Genomic DNA, 24,532 nt, shown 5'->3' with positions numbered 1-24,532 from the left:
GTGAGGTGATTGGAGAGGGAAGGGTGAGGTGATTGTGGAGGGGGGGGAGGAGTGGGTTGACAGGGTATTGGGGAGGAGGGGCTGGAGGTAACTGGAGCGGGGGGGGGGGGGGGGGGGGGGGGGGGTAGTGAGGTGATGTTAGAGGGGACTGGGGTGATTGGGTAGGAGGGGGTGGATTGACAGGGTATTGGGGAGGAGGGAGACCAGGTGATTGGTGAGGGGGTGAAGGAGTGGGTTCACAGGGTATTAGGGTGAAAGGAAGAGGGGTAAGGTGAAAGGGGAGGGTGGGGGTGAGGTGATTGGGGAGGGAAGGGGGAGAAGGAGTGGGTTGACAGGGTATTGGGGAGGAGGGGGCTGGGGGTAACTGGAGGGTGGGGGGTGTAGTGAGGTGATGTTAGAGGAGGGGACTGGGGTGATTGGATAGGAGGGGGTGGGTTAACGGGGTATTGGGGTGACTTTGGAGGAGGGCGCTGGGGGTTAACCGGGGAGGCTGGAGGGGTGTTGAGGATAATGGGTGAGAGGGTGTTGAGGTGTTTGGGGACGAGGGGCCGTTCCACCGGACGCGCTGTTGCCCCTCCGCGTGCCGTCCTCTACGTCACCCGCCGCCATTTCGTGCGCAGGGAGGGAAGGAAATGGCGGCGGGCGCGGTGCTCGAGCGGGAGGAGGCGCGGGCCTCGGGCCCAGCTGGCGAGGCCTGAGTCCAGGCCCAGCGCTGCTGTGACAAGGTGAAGGTAGGGGCTTCTAGATCAGAGCAGCGACTAGCAGTCTCCCTTCCCCCCCCCCCAATCTTGCGGTTTTTACTAATTCTCAGCCGCACGCTCGCTGCGGCTGCAGGTGCCAATTCAGGGCATTGGTGGGGAAGCACGGACGTCAACAGACTCGTGTTGAAACAGAACCGGCGCCCCCACCTCACTCATCCCTTGACCCTTTCCCTTCCAGCCGGCTCTCCCACACAGCCCCTCCCATTCAGCACTGCGAGCCTGTCCCGAACCCTCCTCTGAATCAGTGAAGGATCCCGACCCGAAACGTCTCTTCCATTTCCTCCACAGGTGCTGCCTGACTCGTCGAGTTCCTCCAGCACTTTGTTTTTTTTCTTAAATTTAGCATCCTCGAGTCCCCCGAATCATCATAATCCTGCCCCAACAGTTCACTTTCCCAAACATCTGGCTCCAATCTGACCCCCAACATCCAATTCCCATCTGCACCCCGCTCCAGTTAACTCAATGGCCCAAGTATCTCACTCCAATTACACCATTCCGCACAAACATCCTCTTCCAATTACCCTGCTCCAAACACTCCATCCCAATTACCCCAGCTCTCAAAACACCCGGTATTATATACCCAATTCCCCCCATGCACCCTACTGAAATACCGCATTTATAGACAACAAAAAAAGCAGGAGTAACGCAGCGGGTCAGACAGCATCTATGGAGAAAAGGAATAGGTGACGTCTCGACTCGAAACGCACCTATTCATTTTCTCCGGAGATGCTGCCTGACCTGCTGAGTTACTCCAGCTTTTTGTGTCTATCTTTGGTTTAAACCAGTTCCTTACTACATACCCCACTCTCCAATGGTCTGCTAGCCCATTTCTATTAACCCACTTACCCTAAACACTCTGCGCAATCAGTTTGCAATCGCCCCATTCACCAAAACCACCAGCTCCATTTACCCCAGACACCCATCCAAGCACCTTGGTTCCCCAAATACCCCCATTCCTACTACAAACATACCCCATGGCAATGTACATCAAATTCCCCCATTCCAATGACACCACTTCCACCAAATTCCCCATTCTAATTATTTAAATAGCTCATTCCATTACACCACTTCCCCATTTTATTTACTCCACTCAGAGAGTTGTGTATACAGTCGTTAACATCATGCATACCAGCTTCCCATCCCATAAGGCAAACAGCCAATCTAATCAAGAAGCACTCACACCTTGCTCATTCGATCAGCCCCCTCTCCTGTCAGACAGAAGGTACTGAATATTGAAAGCATGCACCACCAAATTAAGGAAAAGCTTCTTCCCTGTTGCTTTTGGACTCTTGAATAGATAGATCTCTTATAAGCTAAAGATGTATTCCTGATTTCCCTTAATCCGATGGTTGTGGGCTTAATGTGTAAGAAGGGGCTGCAGATTTAAACTGAAGATAGACACAAAAAGCTGGAGTCATTCAGCGGGACAGGCAGCATCTCTGGAGAGAACGAATGGGTGACGCTTGGGGTCGAGACCCTTCTTGTGAGCTTTGTTCTCTTTCTATTATCTGCATTTTTTTCCTGTAACTAACACTAAATTATGCATAGTTTAATTTTATTAATGTATGGATGTTCTACCTGGATAGCATACCACATTTTTCACTCTCATGGTAAATGTGATAATAATAAACCAATACTAGTTCCTCACTCTCCCAATTATAGCACAGTCCCACATACCACCTTCCCCAATTACCCCATTCTATTTTCCCACTATTCCAATTACCTCATTGTAAGTATGCCACCCATAGGTAGCCAATTCTAAGTACAGCCTCACCCCCCCGCCCCCATATACCCCATTCTAAGAACAACCCCCCAAAGCATCCCACTCCCCCAAATACCCCACTTTAATCACCCCCACTCCCCAAATACCTTTTTTCATTCACCTAACTCTCCCATTACATCACTTCCCCAAATATCCCTCCCAAAATTACCCTACCCCAAATAATCCACTTCCCAATTCACCAGTCCTCAATTACCCCGCTCTTAACTAACCCAGTAGTCATTTCAATCATCCCATGTCCAGTACTCCCACCATCCTTCCAGTTATCCACTCGGCTACTCCTTTTCAGGTTGAAATTGATCCTTGACAGGTTCTGGTGATTTCCCTTAAATTTCAATTCTTTGTGTTGCTCACCTTATGTGAGCAAAGTGTTGATGCAAATTCTTTTGCGTTTCAAATTTCTCATCTTGTGCATTATCAAGACTGCTCATTTCTACTTTTATAATTGCTTCAGCCCCATAAATTGACCCTCTGGCATGTTAAATTTTTGGCCATATATTGCCCCATAATGTCTTTGTTTGACTGTTGCTTTTGCTATCAGTGACCAGATTGATTTAATAGCATTTAGAAACAAGCAACAGCAGATGCTGATTTATAAAAGAAGACAAAGTGCTGGGATAAGTCAGTGAGTCAGGCAGCATCTCTGGAGAACATGAATAGGTGATGTTTCAGATCGGGACCCTTCTTCAGACTGATGTGCACTATTTGTGGATAAGCCCAGAGATCATAAAAGTGTTGTAAGGGAAAGAATAGTGAAAGCTAATAACTAGTAAATAGGGATGTGGAATGTGCTGTAGGAAGGAACTGGAGCAACTCAGCATCTCTGGAGAAAAGGAATAGGTGACGTTTTGGGTCGAGATCCTTTTTCAGACAGCCAGGGGAAAGGGAAACAAGGGATATATGAGAGTAACTATGATATGTTTTGCATATTCATTTGTTCCATTTCTCTCTATATCTTTCATCTCCCTTTCCCCTGTCTCACAGTCTGACGAAGGGTATCTTCTTCTTAGATGATGCCTGACCTGCTGAGTTACTCCAGCTTTTTGTGTTTATTTGTGGATTGTGCTAATGTGGTGGCAGGGGTCCACAGACAAAGCCTAAAAGTAAATCGTGGAATTCAGCAGTGAAGACACCCAAGTTTCAGGAACTTTATTGATCGCATTATTGCATGCAGCTATCGTTGTAACAGAAAATTGGATCTACTATCAACGAAGTTAGACGTGATCAATCATTTTATTCTGATTGTAACCTATAAGCTCCATTTTGTAATCAACACCTCGTTTTACTGTTAATCAAGTTTCTGTGTACTCTTGTCATCTGAGAATATAAAAAAACGCTACAAAGTCGCACTCGGGAGATCAGCTTTGACTAGTCTCCTGGTGCTCACCAGTTTTAATAAATTGTCTGTTACTTCGAACACCAACTCCGCGTGGCCTTTCCATTTTGCTCCTGTAATTTAGGAAGTTTTTCTTTCATGGAATAATTATAATATATGCACAGCCACATAAAGTGTGTGATGCTGTAGCTCATTTACTTTTAATGAGATACACACATATGGTAAAGGGAATAAAAATAAATAGGAAGGGTAGGAAGACAAGAAGTAATAGGTTTGTGCATAAAACATTTGGGCCAAATGGACTGTTTCTGTGGTGTAGTTACTCTGATCCTGACAGGGTTGTTTTATTTGGCTCGTTTGTATATTTTCTGCAATTTGGACATAAACGTGGCTGGGTTGATTATTAAGTTTGCAGATGACACCAAGATTGCTGGGATTGTGGATTGTGAGGAGGGCAGTCAAAGTATACAGCAGTTTATAGATCAGCTGGAGAAATGGCAGGTGGAGTTTAATCCGTGCAAGTGTGAGGTGTTGCACTTTAGGAGGTCAGATGTAAGGGAAAATTATACAATTAATGGCATGACCCTTCACAACATTGATGTACAGAGGGATCTTGGGGTCTTAACCCCCTGAAAGTGGCATCACAAGTGGATCGAGTGGTAAAGGAGATATGTGGTATGCTTGCTTTCACAAGTCAGGACATTGAGTATAAGAATCAGGAAGTGGAGATGCAACTTTACAGGACTTTTGTTAGGCCGCATCTGGGGAATTGTGTGCAATTCTGGTCACCACGTTATGGGAAGAGTGTGGAAGGAGTGCAGAGGAAGTTTTCCAGAGTTAGGCACAAAATGCTGGAGTAACTCATCGGGACAGGCAGCATCTCTGGAGAGAAGGAATGGGTGACGTTTCGGGTTGAGACCCTTTTTTCGGTTTTCCCCCAAGTTAGGCATCGATTATGGATTATCTATACCCAGGAGCATTAAAATGCCAGTCCTGCCTTTTCCTCAAACGTGTTTCTTTGATTGCAATAACATCTTAATTTCAAGTGTTGATTGATGTTTTAAGTTTAAATGACTGAGGTTTGTTGCATTAAATAAATGCAGTTTATTTTTTGTAATCTCGGATACCATGTAGCTATGTGCAGGGAAATCCCAGTAGATAAGAAATTGTAATACTTAACCTGAGCAGTAATTATAATTGAAGATAGACACAATAAGCTAGAGTAACTCAGAGGGTCAGATGGCATCTCTGGAGAAAAGGAATATGTGACGTTTTGGGTTGAGACCCTTCTCTACAGTTATAGGCGCCCAGTAGAAATAGTGGAACCAATATCAAGTTAATTTGAACACCGATGGCAGTGAGTACATTAACCAGGGATTCGGCTTCTAATCACTCTGAGGTTACCCCCACTGAAAAATGTCTGTGTATTGAAACTTAGTGAAGATATTTCCAGTTGCCTTGAGTAGGTAATCAATAGAGACAGGCAATAGCCGCCTACAGGTTATAAAACTCATTAGGGAAGGAGAGGTCAATAACAAAATAAAATCTGAGATGATACTTTGCAGTTCATGGTATGATGTTTAGCTATAAGTTGTATGATCGTCCCAGGTTCATTTCTGTCATTACTGTGGTGATACAAGGAGGACAGTAGAGGGAGCTGATTTAATTAGGATATACTCCGAATAATGAAGCTGTGGATCAGTTTGGCTCCTGTTCTTAAATTAGCAAAGAAATGTGTATGGATATTGGCTCAGAAAGCACAGTGAATAAAATGAGTTTAAGTTGGATTGTAAAATCTAAGCAAAGATCGAAGATAAGGAATTCTGCTCGATTAAATAGGTCCCTTGGTTTGTAAGATATCCGGTTCAGCTTGAGACACAGGCTGAAAATGATCATGTGTAAGAAGGAACTGCAGATGCAGTCTGAAGAAGGGACTCGACCTGAAACGTCACCCATTCCTTCTCTCCAGAGATGTTGCCTGTCCCGCTGAGTCACTACAGCTTTTTGTGTCTATCTTCTGAGAATGATCATTCTCAGTTGGCCAAGTATAAATTGTCATTTGTGGAAGAGTGATTCATATTTATACTTCTTTCTGTGTGTAGAAATGTTTACAAACTCAAACAGTAGATTGTATAGGCTCATAAAGTAAGAATATGATCCTGGTCATTGATTCAATAACCAGCCTACACAGTTTCTCTCCATCGTAATAGTTTCCCTTTATCTTGAAAACTGATGGAATCATGCTTTGACTTCAACTCAATAAACATAATAATATGAAATCAAAAGTTATTTTGGCTTTTACTTGTGCTTTTTAAGCTGAATGTTTTTGGCGCCTTTTAATATTTTTCAGAGCAGTCAGACTGGAAAGCCACCGGTCGGACAGGTTTTCCGGAAATCTGGGTGTCAACAACAACATTGACCATGGCAGAAGAGCGTATGGGCAAACAGCAAAGTCAGAAAAAAGTGAGCCAGATCTATCAGAGTTCAGCACATTCCCAGTCATTGCTGGATGGACTAGTCGCACTCCGGAACAGCGCAAGTCTATTTGATGTTATACTGATCGTAGAGGGAAAGTCCATTGAAGCTCACCGCATACTTCTAGCAGCATCATGTGACTACTTTAGGTACTAGTGTTTGTGGGTGTGCATGCCTGTGTGACTTCAGCTTTTCACAGGTGTGATTGGGCATTGTGTTATGTGAGTGTTTTGATTTGAATGCCTATTTAGATGTCAATGGATGACTAATTGCATTTGATTTGTTAACTGATTAAACATTGCAGTAAAATCACCTGTATATTCTTCTCATTTCTTGGTGTATATCAAAGAACAAATGCCTATTTCAAGTCTGCATGCCTGAAATTCTGGAGGAATTCAGATTTTTTTGTCAATCTGATTTTGCTTTGTCCATCCATCACAACCCTGTCTTCTGTCAGTAAACCAGTTCCAAATTCATACAATCATCTAAATCTAGATTAGCCTACCATGAGCTCTTTATCAATTGCCCTACTAAAATCCATGTGGATAACATCCACCGTCATACCCTCATTGATCACCTTCACCTCCTCAAAAAAACATGATGAAGTTAGTAAGACACAACCTCACATTTACAAAGCCATGCTCACTGTTTATATCACCAATTTGGATGGTTCTTGGTTTCTTGGTTCTTCAAAATATTCCAAATGGAATTTAAACTGATGAGAATGTACAAGGCAGCTTAATAAATTTGCAGATGAAAGGGCATTGCTTTAAGGTGAGAGGGAGAAAGTTTTAAGGAGATGTGTGGGGCTAGATTTTATAGAGGGTGGTGGGTGCCTGGAATGCACTGCGCAAGGGGTAGTGAAGGCAGATGTTTAAGAGACTTTTGGATTTATACATAGATATGTAGGAAATGGAGGGACATGGATTATGTGGAGGCAGTTTAGAGTTGGTCTTGGCATCGTTCCGCACAGACATTGTGGACTGAAGAGCCAGTTCCTGTGCTTTGCAGTTCAATTACACTAAAGTGGTTGGTGTTGTAATTAGTGATGTTTGGTTATCAAAAAATACAGTAGGATCTTGTTCATCTAGGTGAGTTGGATTGAGAATGGTTAACTCCATTAGCGTCACAGGACGATAGGATGGTCAAGAAGACTTTTGGCACCTTGGCATTTCCACCCATTAGAACATAGAACAGTCAAGCACAGGAACGGACCCCACGGCCCACAATGTTTGCATTGAACATGATGCCAAGTTAAACTGATCTCATCTGTCTGTACATGGTCCACATCCCTCTATACCTTGCACTACCATGTGCCTATCTAAAATATAAAAGCTTCTTAAAAATGCCACTGCCATTTCTTCCTCCACCTCCACTCCTGGCAATGCATTAGGTCCCCACTACTCCTTGTGTAAAAACAAAAGTGCCCTGCACATCTTTATTAAACTTCCCCCCCCCCCCACCTTATATGCTTTCTGGTGTTGGACATTTCCACCCTGGGAAATAGGTTCTGACTGTCCACCCAATCTATGCTCATTTTTAAAAATCCTATATTCATCCTATCCAACTTTCCTCCCCACTCTTCTCTCCCCCTTCTTTCCTAATGTCCCTCCCAACTTTTTTATTTAAAAAAACCCTTCTTTCCCAACATCCTTGCCTTTCCACCTCCCTGAATCCCAGTGTAGCTCTGCTTCTCTCTCAAATTCTTACTCTGTCACCTTCCACTTTCTAACCCATCCTCACCTCTCTTACCCCTCTTTTGAACCCCTATTTAGAACCCCGCTTGTGGACACTTTCCACATTATCTGGTTGACTTTGTGTATGCTTTGGAGCAAGCATAAAAGACAAAAAGAATATTCTTCTGTTACCTGTAGATATGCTTAATTGTGTCCTTGTTCAGTGTACACACTCTCCCACGTTGCAGCTGTGACACACAGTGGGTGTGGTATGTCAGGTGTGGTGTTGCCATTTTCTTCATACTGAATTAAGGTCAATCTCATGTTTGAAGATAATCACAGAATGTGAGATATGCCAGACCATGGGGCTAGAAGTAGTGGTAGACTATATTTCTTCTGCTGCTGAAGGGTTATAGCTTTTCATGGATGATTTCCTGAATCCACTCCATTCACTATAGTTTTTGTGTCATGGTAATTTTTCTATCTTAGATAAATCCCTGCCCAATAATATCAATGAGAGTGAAATCTGATCAGTATCTTCTTGTTTACAGAGGGATGTTTGCTGGTGGACTGCGGGAGATGCAGGAGAAGGAAATATTTTTGCATGACATATCCTATGCGGTCATGTGCAAGATTTTGGACTTTATTTACACTTCCAAAATGGAGTTGAATCTGGACAACGTGCAGGATGTGCTGGTGGCTGCTTGTCAGCTACAGGTAATGGACTAATACATTTCCCCCACAGGCTTGATTACAAACACTAATTGAGGAAGAAGTATGCCAACCAGGAATTACACAATTTAATATGATTACAAGTTCATGGGGTTTGGTCTCATGGGATGCATCAAAGTTTTCACCAGAATTGAGACAAATCAGAATATCCTATCACAAGGATTTCAGGATCTGCTGGATCTACAGATGTACTTCAAGTGGAGGGGCTTCATAGGCCATCACTGGAGTGAAAGCTCTATCCACCTGCATGAAAATGCATGTGACTGGAGAAATGTTTGATCTAAAAGCCAGATATTTCTAATTGTGCACATTCCTTAGATTCACACCTACTAAGAGAATCTCCTTTAGTTTGGCGTTACCCTTCATTCATATGCATCATGCGGTTATCTAAAATAGTCACACTTACAGTTTCCATTTCGGATCTTGGCAGATTTGACTGAGGGGTGTCTTTATAGATATCTTGCAAATGTTCAATCATTTCAATAATTTGACTTCCTAATGAATCATTCAAGGTGCACATTGGATATTGGTATTCACAGTTTTGACAAACGTTACGTTAATACCATACTGCTTCAGTCTTTCAGCGGCAGACATCCCTTTGATAAAGGGATTGGTCTTCAAAGCAGATATGTTCCTTGGTAGCCTAATTCTGATAATAATGATCATTTGAATAAATGCTTATCTGATCATAGGACCCCTTTAACTGAATCAATTTTTGGTTGTGTCAAATCTGGTCCTGAATCAAAATATTTCCCACCAACTCCCACCAAATAACCTTGATTTTAGATGTAGTTCTATTTGATAATGGAGAATCACATCAGAGTTGACCCTTCCCCCCTCCTTGTGGTGCATTTACAGCTTTAAGGTCTGAGTGGTACATTCCACCTATTTGGCTGTGGGATATAGTAGAGTCATACAGCACGGAAACAGGCTGTTCGGCCCAACCTGCCCACGACCACCAACATGCCCCATCTACATTAGTCGCACCTGCTTGCAGATATCCTTATAAACCTATTATATCCATGTACCTGTCCAAATGTGTTTCAAATGTTCTGATAGTACCTGCCACAACTACCTCCTTTGGCAACTTAGAAACATAGAAAATAGGTGCAGGAGGAGGCCATTCGGCCTTCCGAGCCAGCACCGCCATTCATTGTGATCATGGCTGAACTTGTTCCATACACTTACCACTCTGTGTAAAATTCTGCCCCTCGGATTCCTATTAAATCTTCCTGCACCTCACCTTAAACCAAGGTCCTCTGGTTCTTGATTCTCCTACTCTGGGTAAAGGACTCTGTGCATTTACCTTTATAAGATAACCCCTCATCCTCTAGCCCTCCAAGGAAGTCCTAGCCTGATCAGGCCCTCGAGTGTTAGCGACATCTTCGTAAATCGTCTGTGCACCCTTTCCAGCTTAACATTTTTCCTATTTCACGGTGACTAAAACTGAGCACAATATCCAAATGTGGCCTCACCTTGTTCAACTGCAACATAATCTCCCAACTTCTATACTCAGTACTGTGACAGATGAAACCCAATGTGCCGAAAGCCATGTTGACCTGTGAGGCCACAGTAGTTCTCTGGTAGATAAACAAGCTGGATAGTACATGTTACTTTCATTAAGATGCAAATTACTTAATTAGAAAGATATCAATTCTGAAATGGACTGTCAGACATTTCACTCATGCAAAAACACTAGGGACTCTTGAATAGAAAGATACAAAAAGCTGGAGTAACTCAGCGGGTAGGACAGCATTTCAGGAGAAAGGGAATAGCTGATGTTTTCGGGTCGAGATCCTCCATGAGACTAAGAGTCGGGAAAGGGAAACGAGAGATATAGATGTAGAGAGATATACAGTGCCCTCCATAATGTTTGGGACAGATCCATCATTTATTTATTTGCCTCTGTACTCCACAATTTGAGATTTGTAATAGAAAACATCACATGTGGTTAAAGTGCACATTGTCAAATTTTATTAAAGGATATTTTTATACATTTTGGTTTCACCATGTAGAAATTGCAGCTGTGTTTATACATAGTCCCCCCCATTTCAGGGCACCATAATGTTTGTGACACATGGCTTCACAGGCATTTGTAATTGCTCAAGTGTGTTTAATTGCCTCTTGAATGCAGGTATAAGTGAGCTTTCCGCACCTAGTCTTTCCTCCAGTCTTTCCATCACCGTTGGAAACTTTTATTGCTGTTTATCAACATGAGGACCAAAGTGTGCCAATGAAAGTCAAAGAAGCCATTATGAGACATCAGCCAAACCTTAGGCTTACCAAAATCAACTGTTTAGAACATCATTAGTAAGAAAGAGAGCACAGGTGAGCTTACTAATCGCAAAGGACTGGTGGGCCAAGGAAGACCTCCACTGCTGATGACAGAAGAATTCTCTCTATAATAAAGAAAAATCCCCAAACACCTGTCTGACAGATCAGAAACACTCTTCATGAGTCAGATATGGATTTGTCAATGACCACTGTCCGCAGAAGACTTAATGAACAGAAATACAGAGGCTACACTTCAAGATGCAAACCACTGGTTAGCTGCAAAAATTGGATGGCCAGGTTACAGTTTGCCATGAAGTATTTAAAGGAGCAACCACAGTTCTGGAAAAAGGTCTTGTGAACAGATGAGACGAAGATTAACTTATATCAGAGTTAAGACAAGAGCAAAGTTTGGAGGAGAGAAGGAACTGCCCAAGATCCAAAGCATACCACCTCATCTGTGAAACACGGAGGTGGGGGTGTTATGGCCTGGGCATGAATGGCTGCTGCAGGTACTGGCTCACTTATCTTCATTGATGATACAACTGCTGATGTTAGTAGCATAATGAAGTCTGAAGTGTATAGACACATAATATCTGCTCAAGTTCAAACAAATGCCTCAATACTCATTGGCCGGCGGTTCATTCTACAGCAACACAATGATCCCAAACATACTGCTAAAGTAACATAGGAGTTTTTCAAAGCTAAAAAATGGTAAATTCTTGAGTGGCCAAGTCAATCACCTGATCTGAACCTAATTGAGCATGCCTTTTATACACTGAAAAGAAAACTGAAGGTGACTAGCCCCCAAAACAAGCATAAGTTAAAGATTGCTGCAATACAGGCCTGTCAGAGCATCACCAGAGAAGACACCCAGCAACTGGTGATGTCCATGAATCGCATACTTCAAGCAGTCATTGCATGCAAAGGATATGCAACCAAATACTATAAACATGACAACTTTCATTTACATGGCATTGCAAACATTATGGTGCCCTGAAATAGGTGGACTATATATAAACACTACTGTAATTTCTACATGGTGAAACCAAAATGTATAAAAATTGCCTTTATTAAAATCTGACAATGTGCACTTTAACCACGTGATTTTTTTCTATTAGAAATCTCAAATTGTGGAGTACAGAGGCAAATAAATAAATGACGGATCTTTGTCCCAAACATTATGGAGGGCACTGTGAAACAAATGAATGAAAGATATGCAAAAAAGTAATGATGACAAAGGACACAGGCTATTGTCAGCTGTGTGCTTGGTTAAAGGAATAGAAATTTGAGCTTCAGTGAGCAATTTTGCAGGCAGCTTCATTGGAGAGCTGGGGTACAGGATTAGATTTTGAGAAAGAGTTAGGACACTAAAAAGGTGGAGTGGTTGGCTTTTATGGGAGCATAGAGCTGCTGGAGGGATGGTTGAATAAGAAGTTGGAAGAATGATCTTGTGTGGGAGAGTTAGTCACAGGAGCAATATACTTTAATAGAGATCTTTGGATACCAGAGACATGGATATGAAACGAAGAGTTAAGGTTCCAGTGCAAAAAATGACCATTATGTCCTGTCCTTAGACTTGTAATCCTTTTATCAAGATTCTTATATAATCAGCTGCCAGCTGAGTTTTAATTGAAGAACTTTTTTTCTAATGTTTTTCTGCATTATTCATTTTCAGTCACTAGGTGGCATAAGGCCACTTTGTAAATCCATTCAAAAAGTAAAGCACAAAGCGCTGGAGTAACTCAGTGGGTCTGGCAGCATCTGTGGAGGAATGGACAAGCGATGTTTCAGAGCAGAGTCCTTCTTCAAACTGATTGTAGTAGGGGTAAAAAGCTGGAAAATAAAGGTGCCTACCACAGTACCTTTCACTGCTTTGCTCATCAAGAACTATAAAAATATTCAAAGACTTGAACTCCAATGCCCTTTGAGAAAGAGTTTGAAAGACTCAGAGCTTCACCATTACCTGTAACCATTTAGATAATATACATCTTTAATTGTTTTACCAAAATGGGCAGTTTCATATTTTCCCACACTGGTCCATTTGCTAGATCATTGCCTGTTCCTTTTTAGCCTCCTCCCTCCTCTCTCTCTGTCTCTGGAACAACCTTCAAGTGGACAAATCTCCCAAATCTCTCCATTGCTGCTATTCTGGCTTCCTGTACCCCTCTACTTCCTTCATTACACCTTTGGCAACTGTACTTTATGCTTACAAGGCACTAAACTCTGGAGTTCTCTCTTCAAACTTCTTTGACTTCCTTTATAAACATCTTTGCCTATCTGTCTGAAAGACACTCTCCCTCTCTGATTGAGGCTGACATAATTCATCTGATAACACTTCTTGAAGCACCCGACTGACCTTTTAACTACATTAAGTTTATTATTTCAATGCAATTTTACTCATCTACTAATTAAAACCTGAAACCTTTGGACATGGGTAATAGAATATCAGATAATATAACTATTAATCATCGAACTTGCTTTAAATCATTGCTTAAACCAGGAAAATGGTTAAAAGACGAATGTGAACTAGGTTTTCTTTGTCATTCTGTCACTTTTCATTTTTTACCTTGTCCATCTGGAGGCACTGACTCCTGCAGAAACTATAGTTCCACAGAAGCTTATGTCAGCCCTCAAAATCTCTTCCATGTGCTGTTGCTCTTGTGAGACAAATTATGAACAAGTTGTTAAATCAAAAGAGCCTGTTCCTGCTCTAATTCAATGCAATTCCCAACAGTCACCAAGGTGAGATAAATTATTGGAAGCAATCCAGAAGCCTGGAGACTTCTGGAGAGATTTCATTCTCTCACCGGTGTAGTTGGGGAGTTCAAATTCAGGTAATTAACTCATCTGCATTGAGCATGACACTACCACTGATGTCCTTTAAGAGAAGAAAATCAGTTGTCTTCTCCAGTGACTTCAGAACTTCAACAGTGCTGGGCTACCTTCTCAGTAATGGAGTGTAGGATGGCAAAAAATGTTATCCTGGACAATGCTACCCACATCCATTGAATTAATTTCCAGACAGCACAGTGATCTCGGAAACGTTCATGATATGTTTTCATAAACAGGCTACATAAATTCCAGCGGTTAAACATTACTTGCCAGTTTGTGGCACTGCAATTTTGTACATTTCATTTGGATTTTGTGTCTAATTATATTTAATACTTCTATCGGTTCAGTGTCAAAAATGACCCCTGGCTCTGTAGTGAATGCTGAACAATATGTTGCAAAATTGCATCATTTTATTCTACATTAAAACTGCAAATTTGTCCATTGTCAAAATAAAGTAAACAATCTGTTTAAATGGCAACTTTCAATGCTCCAGGATAGTCCAAAGTGTTTTTGAAGTGCAGTTATTGTTGATTTGGTATCACTTCAGATCTTGTCCAACACAGTCCTTTTCAAGTATATATCTTGTTCCCAGGGTCAGACCATACATTTGTAATCTTGTTGTTCCCTATCCATAAATAAGTGAAATCAGGAATGTTCATTCAGCGTAAGCATACATGATCACATTCCAACAGCTACCTTGTTTCACTGATCATGTCCCAGGAGGATTATGGTAAGCCAATTCTATAATGGCACATTGGCACAGTGAGAGCTGTTGTCCCACAGCTCAACAATCTGGGTTAAATCCTGGCCTTATGTGCTGATTGTGCAGTTTGTACATTTTCCCCTGTGAATGAGTACTTCCTCCAACATCCCGTAATTGATTGTTTAATTGGCCACTAAATTACCCCTAAAGTGGAGGTGATAGAATCTGAATGGTGGGGGGAGGTGGAACAGTTGATAAAAATATGAGGATAATAAAAAATGAGATTGTGCAGAATTAGAGTAAATGAATACTTGATGGTCGGTGAAGTCTCGGTGGGCTTAAGGGACTGCGTACATGCTGCCTGACTTTCATCTCCATGTCTGTTGCCAAATTGAGACACATTTCTTAGTGGAACCGGTTTGTGCATGATTTTGAATGCTAACACCTTCTGTTTGCTTGATCCAGATTCCAGAGGTGATTGATTTCTGCTGTGACTTCCTCATTTCCTGGATTGATGACGAGAACATTCTTGAGCTGTACAGGTTGGCTGAGCACTACAATCTAACACAGTTGAATGACAGAATCGACTTCTACATCCTGGAAAACTTCCTGAGTTTCAGCAAAACGGAGACCTACCGTCGATTGCCCCTGGCCAAAGTGCAGAGCCTGCTGAGCAGTGACAAACTGCATGCAAACTCTGAGAAAGATGTCTATGAAGCTGCCTTGCTATACCACTACACGCAGGAGGAGATCGAGAGAGATCGGGTTTCCTTGCATGACCCACCAAAGCTGCTGGAGATGGTCCGTTTTGCGCTGATTGAGCAGCAGACATTTCAGAAACTGTACAATCGACTGAGCCCTTGTCCTCTCAAGGAGGTTCTAGCAGATGCCCTGGCCTATCACCAGAATGAGATCCTCCAACCCGTCCTTCAGACACCACAGACACAGTTGAGATCAGAATTCAAATGCGTGGTGGGATTTGGAGGGATGTATTCTCCCCAGGATGAAGACTTGAGTGATGAAGTCAAGTTTCTGAGCCCATTAAGCCAGGAATGGCGAACGTTAACCCAGGCACAGATGCCAAAGATGTCAAACCAGGGCATTGCTGTTTTAAATAATTTTGCTTATCTTGTGGGAGGGGACAACAACACCGCAGGATATAGAGCAGAGGTGAACTGCTGGAGGTATGGCATCAATTCTATTTCTATTGTGCACCAGAGAATACATTTTAGTGAATAGCTTGTATATTCTAACATTGTAATCATTCACCAGTTATCAACCTGCTCTTGCTTCTCCATTCCTCCTCCTTTTCTTCCAACATCCCTCTTTTAACAGGTTTTCTGTAATGACAACAGCAGCCCAGTTGCACGCACCTATCCACAATCTGAGTTCATCTGCCTTGCCCGTCAGACTTCTCTCGTGATGAGATTAAATTATTTTATCTTGGCATTATGTTCGTCAGTCATTGTGGGCTGTAGGGCCTGTTCCTGTGCTGTACTGTTTTATCTTCTATACACCACTGATCACAGGCCTTTTTTTTGCAAAATAACCCTCCACTTTCAATATTTGACTTTTTTGCACCAAGCCAATTCTGTATCCAATTGATTAGCTCATCCAGGATCTCATATGATCTAACTTTCCAGGCCAGAGGTGAAATGGAGAATACAGGGTGAGAGATAAGGAAGAAAGAGAAGTGAAATGTAAAACCGGAGGTAGAGGTAAGGGTGGAAGGGGACAGGGGAGGGTCGCTGTCTGACACAGAGTTCCCCCAACTGCTCTCTTTTTTTGCTAGATTGCAGTCTTTTGCTTCTACTCTTTTGCTCTTAATATAGTGTTTTTTTTAAGGTTCTTTACTTTATCTGCCAAGGATATATTTTGCCTCCTGTGTGCCCTTCAGATTTCCTTCTTAAATGTACTCCTACATCCCTTATACTCCTCTAGGGATAGCTTGATCCAGGCTGCCCACATGACATATGTCTCCTTTATCTGACCAGATGCTCAATGCCCCTTGTCAACCAGATTTCACTAATCTTGCTAGCCAACATGTTGGCCTTGACATCTCCTTTTCTCACTTTAAAAAGCTTCCCATTTGCTGACGTCCCTTTAACTGCAAACAGCCTCTCCAAATCGACATTTGCAAGTTCACTTCAAATGCCTTCAAAATTAGCCTTGCCCAACTTTAGGGCTTTGATGTGTGGACCAGTCCTATTTTTTTAGAATTATGGTCATTGGTCCCAAAGCGCTCCCACGCTGACACTTCAACCACTTGCCCAGCCTCATTTCCTGAGAGGAGGTTAAATGCTGACCTCTCACTTAGTAGGGCCACGTGCATATTGCTTGAGAAAACTTTGCTGGACACACATAACAAATTCTGCTCCATCTAATCCCTTCGGACTTTGGCAGTCGCAGTCAATAATATGGAAGGTTGGCTTGTATACTATTACAGTACTGTGGAGTACAGTGCTTCTGCCACTGATCTCTCAGTCCCACTGTATTACAGGCTGCGGAGTACATTGATCCTGTTCCCAATCTCCTGGTTACATTGTATTATGGGCAGTGGGGTACAGTGACCCTACCCGAGTCTCCCAGTTACTGTGATCCAATACGTGATCGCCCATTCACGCTGTATTACAGGGTGTGGAGTCCAATAATCCTGCTCCCGATCTCCCTGTCCTGCTTTACTATGGGATATGGTGCTATGTTAACCTGCTCCCAGTTCTTCCACTTTAATGGAGTGCAATACAGTAAACCTGCTCTCTTAGTCTAGCTACATTACCTGCTGTGGAGTACAGTCACCTTGTTGCCAGCTCACCCAGTTCTGCTTCATCACTGTCAGTACCATTGTCCTTTTCACAGCTCTTTCAGTTGTGGTGTTTGTCAGGATGTGGTAAGTATCACCATAATGATGCTCTGTTTTGTATCTTCTCTTGTTCATAAGCTTTGTGTCTTCCTCCTCAAACATGAGTTAATCTGGCTTTTTTTAAATCAGGCTTTATAAGTGAATTTGCTGTTGTTTTTAACATTACAATGAGGATGAATTAACATTGCTTCGTCTCTTCTTTAAAGACTTTTCAATGTACATTCTTGGTTTTGGCCTTGAACAAGCTACATTTCAATGCATGTGATGTTTACCTAGGAGCATTTGAACTGTTGTGACTCTGTGTTATGAGTTGAGTACTGTGGTAAAACTTCACAGTAGTGAGAATTGTTTTGGCTTAACTCGTTTTAAGGTACGATCCCCGGCACAACAGGTGGATGAGAATCCAGTCGATGCAACAGCCACACGCTGACCATTGTGTGTGTGTAGTGGGCGAGTATCTCTATGCAATAGGAGGTCGAGACTACCACCAGGAATTAAATGCAGTGGAGCGCTATGATCCCCGGTTAAATTCTTGGGAATATATGGAACCACTGAAAAAAGAGGTATGCACAAATTTATACTGTCAAAGATATGTAGCTGTGGACATGTTTATTATTCCTGTTTTGGTATTGTACTCTGTGGAGAGCAGGCCTTAATGGATTAGTTTAGTTTAGAGATACAGAGTGGAAAATGCCACCCAGTCTGCACCGACCAATGATCATCCATACACAAGTTCGATCCTACACACTGGGGAAAATTTGCAAAGCCAAATAACCTACCCGCACATCTTTAGGATGTGGACAGAAACCTGGGCACCCAGAGAAGGTACAAATTCCGTTCAGGCAGCATCCGTAGTCAGGATCGAACCCAGGTCTCTGGCACCATAAGGCAGCAACTCTACCAATGCTCCACTGTGCCACCTTATTCCTCATAGACATGCAGAAGTGAAATTTCTCATCAAGTCGAGTTTGTTGTCACATGCACAAGTAAGATGAAGTACAGGTACAATTAAAATCTTGCAGCAACATCACAGGCACATAAACTCAGACAACATACAAATACATGAATTTTTCAAAATCTACACACAAATTCTACAGGATAGTGAAAAGAAAAATACTGAAAAATAAGATGTTACTGCAAAAAAATATTCAGAAAACAAGTCCATGCTAGAACTAGTGGTGATCAATAGTGTTCCATTTTCGAGGCAGGATTAGGGTTGTGCAGGCCAATTCAAGAATCTGATGGTTGTGCGAAAGTAACAGTTCCTGGTGGTGTTGGACTTCAGGCTTCTGTACCCCTCCCTGCCGGTAGCAGCGAGAAGAGGGCTTGGCCTGGATGGCTGTAAGTGTTGGAGGGGAGTATAGGGACAGTGCTGGCCTGGGGGACAATCAGCGTCTTCAGGTCTGCCTTGACTTTCAGTTGTGAGAAACCTTGGGCAAACAAGGTCCTAGCGAGGACAAAAGGATAAAGTTGTCTAATTAATTGTCATATGCGCGAGCACTGTGTGGTACAGATACAATGAAAATTTGCTTGCTGCAGCATCACGGACACGTGGGCTGAGAGAACACAAATGATTCTGCAAGACAGAGAAAAGAAAAAGACTGCAAAAATATATATTAATGCAAAACACAATTAGAAAGCAAGTCCATAATAGTGCAAAAGGTGGTCTGTAGTTTCACATTATTGCAGTCAAGTTGTGCAGGTTGGCTTAAGAACCTGATGGTTGTAGGAATGTAGCTGTTCCTAAACCTGGTGGTGTGGTCTTGAAGCTTCTGTACCCCCTGCCCAAAGGTAGCAACAAGAAGATAATATGGTGGAGAATCTTCATGTGAAGCCACCTTCTTGATGTAGGTGGAGGGGAACTGCAAACCTTTCCAGGCTCAGTACCCTCTCTATAGTTCTTAATTATAGCTCAATAGTACATCCAATACTTTAATTTTGTGCCTGACTAGGTCTGCCCTCGTCACAACATGCAGCTTGTTCCCAGTTCGGCTAATTACTGCCCAATTACTGTCTATCATCAGCAAAGTGTTGGAAGCTGTCTTTGAGAGGTCTTACTTACTGACTCTCAAATAATCACAAATTTTCTGGAAGTCACAGCTCCTCACTTAAACTGTCTTGTGCCAGGACGCTGAGACTATCAAAGCCAGGGATTAAATAGATCTGTCATCTGTAGTTTGAATTTCCAACCTATTCTGAACCGTACTACAGTTAGAGCTGAAGGTTACCGTCTCCTTCAACATCTTAGCCTCTTTTTTTCCAGTCACATTTTGTAGTTGCATATGGATATTCTCTCCTGAATGATATTTTCTCCTTAACTCATCTCCATCATTAGTCAGCCCAGGAAAGTAGGTTTCTGAATGTTCGACAAGTAATAGAATGCACTTATTTGGCACTTACCCAGCAGCAAATGATCCTTACGGTAAACATTGAAGTGGTTCACATGACTGCTGTGCTCCTACATTATTTCTCAGCTGCTAGATGCTTCATTTGTATTCCCCTCTGTGCATTCTGTGCATTCTAGTTCAGTTCATTCTAAGAACCATAAGATGCATTCCAGGTCATGCAATGTTCTTTCTTGCAAGCATGTCCCTTTGTGCTTATTCTTCCCCAATGATGGAACTGCCCGGCAACAGCAAGTTGAATGGAGTTTCCTTACCACAAGCATGGTAGCGGATCAGGAACTTGTCCCCTCACCACCCAATTAGAGGTGGTCAGTAAATGTCACCCTCCGAGAGACACCCTGCATCCATGAATAATGATGAATAAAGTGAAACGCAAATCCCCTGACTGATACCTTTCACCTAGAACACAGGAGACAGATAAGAACTGAAACAAGTCATTAGGAGGACTAAAAAGGGCCATGGCAAGTGTTCTTGGCAAATTAGGCTAAGCAGAATCCCAGGGCATTTTATGCACATTGGGCACAAGTTGGTAGCTAGGGAAAGGTCAAAGATAAAGTAGGTAATATGGCAGGATAAAGGTTTAATCTTGAAAAGTGTGAGATGTTGCATTTTGGGAGGTCAAATGTCGGGGCAAATATACAGTAAATGGCAAGAGCCCTGTGAGCATTGATTTCCAGAAGGATCTTATTGTGCAAGTCCATCTACAATGATAACTTAAGTGGAAAGGGTGGTTAAATAAAAGCATATGGTATGCTTGCCTTCATCAGTCAGGGCATTGAATACAAGTCAGGAGGTCATGTGGTAGCTGTGAAAAAATGTGGTTAGGTCTCATTTGAGGTATTGTGTGCACTTCTGGTTGCCACACTTTGTGAGATGCATATTTGGGACAAGATGGTATGAATGATCCAGATACAAGTTTAGCAAACAAAGTTATTTTGTTTGACCAGGTTCATGTTGCAAATAATCTGCACTGTTCTTTGCTCATTTAGGTATATGCCCATGCTGGAGCAGTGCATGCAGGGAATATATATGTAGCCTGTGGGAGAAGTGGCAGAAGTTACTTGAAGGAGCTGCATTGTTTCCACCCAGAGACAAACCACTGGGAACAAAAGGCTGATGCCTCAGTAGAACGAGCCTGGCATGGAATGGCTGCAGTCCAAGGCCAACTTTACCTCCTGGGTGGCAGCAATAATGCTAATGGTTACAGACAGGATGTGATGCAGGTGAGCTCTGTGCAAGGAGAGAATAGGAAGAGGGGTTCTTCCCGCTTTGGACAGACAGTCTGTGTGGAAGAGTTGATGTCTGGGATTTATCCATATGTCACCGGAAAGGATAGTTTCAAACTGCCCCGGTAATAATAAATCGCAGCTTTTCCATGCGGGTAGTTATGTCTTTTCTGCATCTTCTACTATATCGGCCACTCCTTCAACTCCAAGGCCCGTTCTCTGAAACTTCTTCCATCCCTAACCTGTCTCTTTCCTCTGTGCTTAAAACATATTCTTCTCACCAAAAAAACACAAAGTGCTGGAGTAACTTGGCAGGTCAGGCAGCATCTCTGGAAGACATGGTTAGGCAATGTTTCGTGTTGGACCCTTCTAGATCTACAATGTTTCCTAAAGTGGTTGGAGTTTCAGACTTCAAGGAGCTCAGTTCCAGTGAAGACTGACCCAAACCGTCTGACCTGCTGAGTTACTCCAGCAATGTGTGTTTCTTTTTTGGTAAAACTGCAAACTTGGCACCTACCCCAACACGACACATTTCATTGATTAATGGTGACTATTTAAATGTAGTCTATCCAAGCTGCATTCAGTGATGACCTACTGCAACCCACTAACCAGGGCAGTATACTGCCTGGCTCAGCACGGATCCCCAGGACCAGCAATGTAAGCGTACGTGTAGTTAAGAGCATCTAATGCAGTGCTGATGACCTGTAGCATGCATACTTTGTGCTCACTGAACTGACCTGTCATAATGTTTCTCCTTTGTGTAGGTTTCCTGTTATAACATTGAGCGGGACCAGTGGTCGACGGTGACTGAAATGCCCTTTGGGCACGGAGAGCCAGGTATCGCCACCTTGGACAACAAAATATACATCTTGGGTGGGAGGTCACATGACCGCTACACCCGCACAGACTACGTCCACATATACAATGTGACGGAAGGTTGCTGGGAGGAAGCCCCAGACATTGAAGGTGCCAACTCTGGCATGTCCTGCTGCGTCCTTACTATCCCAAGAAGGCTAGTAGAGGACTGTGCAAATCCTCTGCCACGAAAGCCAGCTCAGCGAGCCTGCCGCCGTCGTGCCTACATGCTTCCTGAAATGGTGGGGCTTTCCGATTTTGAGGAGCTCAGTTCCAGCGAAGACTGAACCCGTTAGGAAGGTCACACTGTCCCTATGGAGATTCACTGTCTCCATCTGCTTTCCACTCCCGTTCTTAACTCTGCTCCTGAAGGGTCTGGGTTGTCAACACTTGCTGAGTAGACCTGCCTGCTGAAGGAGGTCGATATGCAGGGGGACATGTGTCATTCTCCCTGCCTCACCCCCACCTGTGGAAGTGGCCATTTCTCAGGGCAAGTCTAGACAGAATGCAGGAACACAGGGACACCACTCCCTCTGAATCTGCTTCAGTCAGCATGCTGATTTACACATACTGTAGCACAAAACCCAAATATTTGCTCCACGTCCCAAGTCCTCTCCTTTTCTCAGCTTTGTTTTTCTCCCCAGTACAAAAGCCCAACTAACTCTCTCCATGTTGACCTTGGCACAGCACTTGCACTTTTACCTGAGTGATCAGCTGGTGGGTCCAAGTCCCACTCCAGAGTTGAACACAGTACAAAAAGAATGTACACTGAGGTGCCACTTGTCCAGTTAGATCAAGACTTGGCATGTATGACATTCAACCAACAGATGGATGGGAATGAGCTATGGCTGCTTTCAAGTACAGGAGGATTCCTCCCTGTACAATAGCCCACCCTTTGGTGTGCTGAACCTATACTGTGTGCAGCAATAATTTCCATTCTGACACCAGGCAAGCATCAGCCACTTTGAGGTGAAGTTGTGCATGGAAGTGTCTGAGCCAGTTTCTGAGATTATTGATCACTGGCAGTTTGTGGTATTTGCGCACAAAAATTGTGCTACAAGTCCAATCTCTCGGCAGTGATTTGGTTGTTATCACAGCTGGGAGCTTGCTTCAGATTCTGCTCAGCACCCTTTAACTACAGCGTCTCTCGCTGGCTGTACAGTGGTTTGGAGATTTTGTTACTTACTTATATACATGCAGGTTTTTTTTTATTTAATCGATTTATTTTTTATACGACTCCTCAGAGAAAGGTTGCACTTTACACAATGTGCCATCATCCAGTTTGTTTTCCAATTAATTTGCAATGATGAGCCTGGTGATGTGTACTTGGCTGTGTTTCATAATCCAGTTCCCCTAAAAATGAAAGAGCATTCTAATTAACCTTGATGCTGATTTTCAAAGTTTCTAACTTAGTTACTGTCACTCGCATCCTCCCCCCATCTCTTCCGGTGGATCAGCATCTGTTTGCCTTGAATCTGTGAAGTGCCTTGGGATGTGCTTTCATGGTCAAGGTGCCATATAAATGCATGTAAATGCCAACGTGTGTTGCATTATACTCTTAATTTATTGACCTGTAAATTGCTTGTGATCAATGAGTGCACTATTTATGCTAAATTCATTTTCAAAATTTGTACTATCCTTAAACCCCATGGTACATTTGGTATAAATCTTCAGCATCTCTTTGCAAACGCATCAGTTTTCCTGCATCTTTCAAGAGTGGTATAAATTTAATGCCCACCTCACTTAACTGCTGCAAACCAACGCTGTGAAGTAACGAGCAAGTTAATAGCCAGTCATGACGTTTGACTGACTTATGCCAAGAAGTGATTAGTTGCATTAACTTTCAAGACATTTACTAAATTTCCTGATGCAGTCTCAACTGGAATCACAGACAGTGCCTTCCTCTCATGGATGCTGCTGGTCTGACCTGCTGAGTTCCTCCAGCAGATTGCTCGGTTCTCCAGATTTCATCTGCAGTCCCCAGTGTCTGCTAAAATTCCAACTGGCTGGCTGATTGAGGGATAGAACAATGTCAATGAGGAAAGCTTGTCGGATCCTGGGAGGAGTGACCCAGGCCTGTGTATGTTTCTGAAATGTTGCACGTTATTCACTTAGAAAGAGCTTGTTAAAATGTATCAAGCCATGAGATCTTGAAGATAACTGAAGGAAATTCATTATGGAATCATGAAGCTATTGCACAAATGAGGCCATTCAGTGAACTTTACTCTCCCTTCAACAGAGTGCAAAAGTTTCATGTAATGAAAAACTGCACTCGTATTAATTTAAGTGTAACTTTTTTGCTGCATGAAATACACCAATAAACAAAACTTTGTATGTTTAAATACATTTTCAATCTTGTCTTGCTCTTTGCGATTCTTAAGCTGACTGGGGAAAGCGGTGTGTTCCAAAGACGTTTAAACTGCAAAAGTGGTGTGGATGGGATTTGCGTATTGGCGGGAACCCATCCATCAGCAGCTCAGGGCTCCACTCAGGAGACATCAAGATCTCAGCTCATTACACTGAAACCAGACCTCCGTCGTGCTGCCAGGTTACAGACTGCATGATGCCCCGCTTCCTCCCACGTGACCAAAGCACGCTGCTGTATTTAAAGCGCAGT

General features: G+C 42.9%; 1 protein-coding gene across 3 annotated transcripts; it reads left to right on the top strand.

Moving 5' to 3' along the window:
* The first annotated feature begins 566 nt into the window (after positions 1–566).
* Positions 567–24,261, top strand: klhl22 (kelch like family member 22). Of its 3 annotated transcripts, none has more exons than XM_033043455.1 (7): positions 567–725; positions 6,228–6,501; positions 8,580–8,745; positions 15,035–15,753; positions 17,800–17,992; positions 20,824–21,057; positions 21,825–24,261. In XM_033043455.1, exons 2-7 carry the CDS (start codon positions 6,299–6,301, stop codon positions 22,200–22,202), a joined length of 1,893 nt encoding a protein of 630 aa, XP_032899346.1. In that variant the 5' UTR covers positions 567–725; positions 6,228–6,298; the 3' UTR covers positions 22,203–24,261. The 3 variants fall into 3 exon arrangements, with proteins under 3 accessions (XP_032899346.1, XP_032899344.1, XP_032899347.1); XM_033043453.1 differs by having other exon boundaries at positions 613–731; XM_033043456.1 differs by lacking the exon at positions 567–725 and adding an exon at positions 1,529–2,244.
* Positions 24,262–24,532: the final 271 nt, after the last annotated feature.

The sequence above is a fragment of the Amblyraja radiata genome, chromosome 25, assembly GCF_010909765.2.
Source record: "Amblyraja radiata isolate CabotCenter1 chromosome 25, sAmbRad1.1.pri, whole genome shotgun sequence".
Lineage (NCBI taxonomy): Eukaryota > Metazoa > Chordata > Chondrichthyes > Rajiformes > Rajidae > Amblyraja > Amblyraja radiata.
This window is presented reverse-complemented; position numbering and strand designations above follow the sequence as displayed.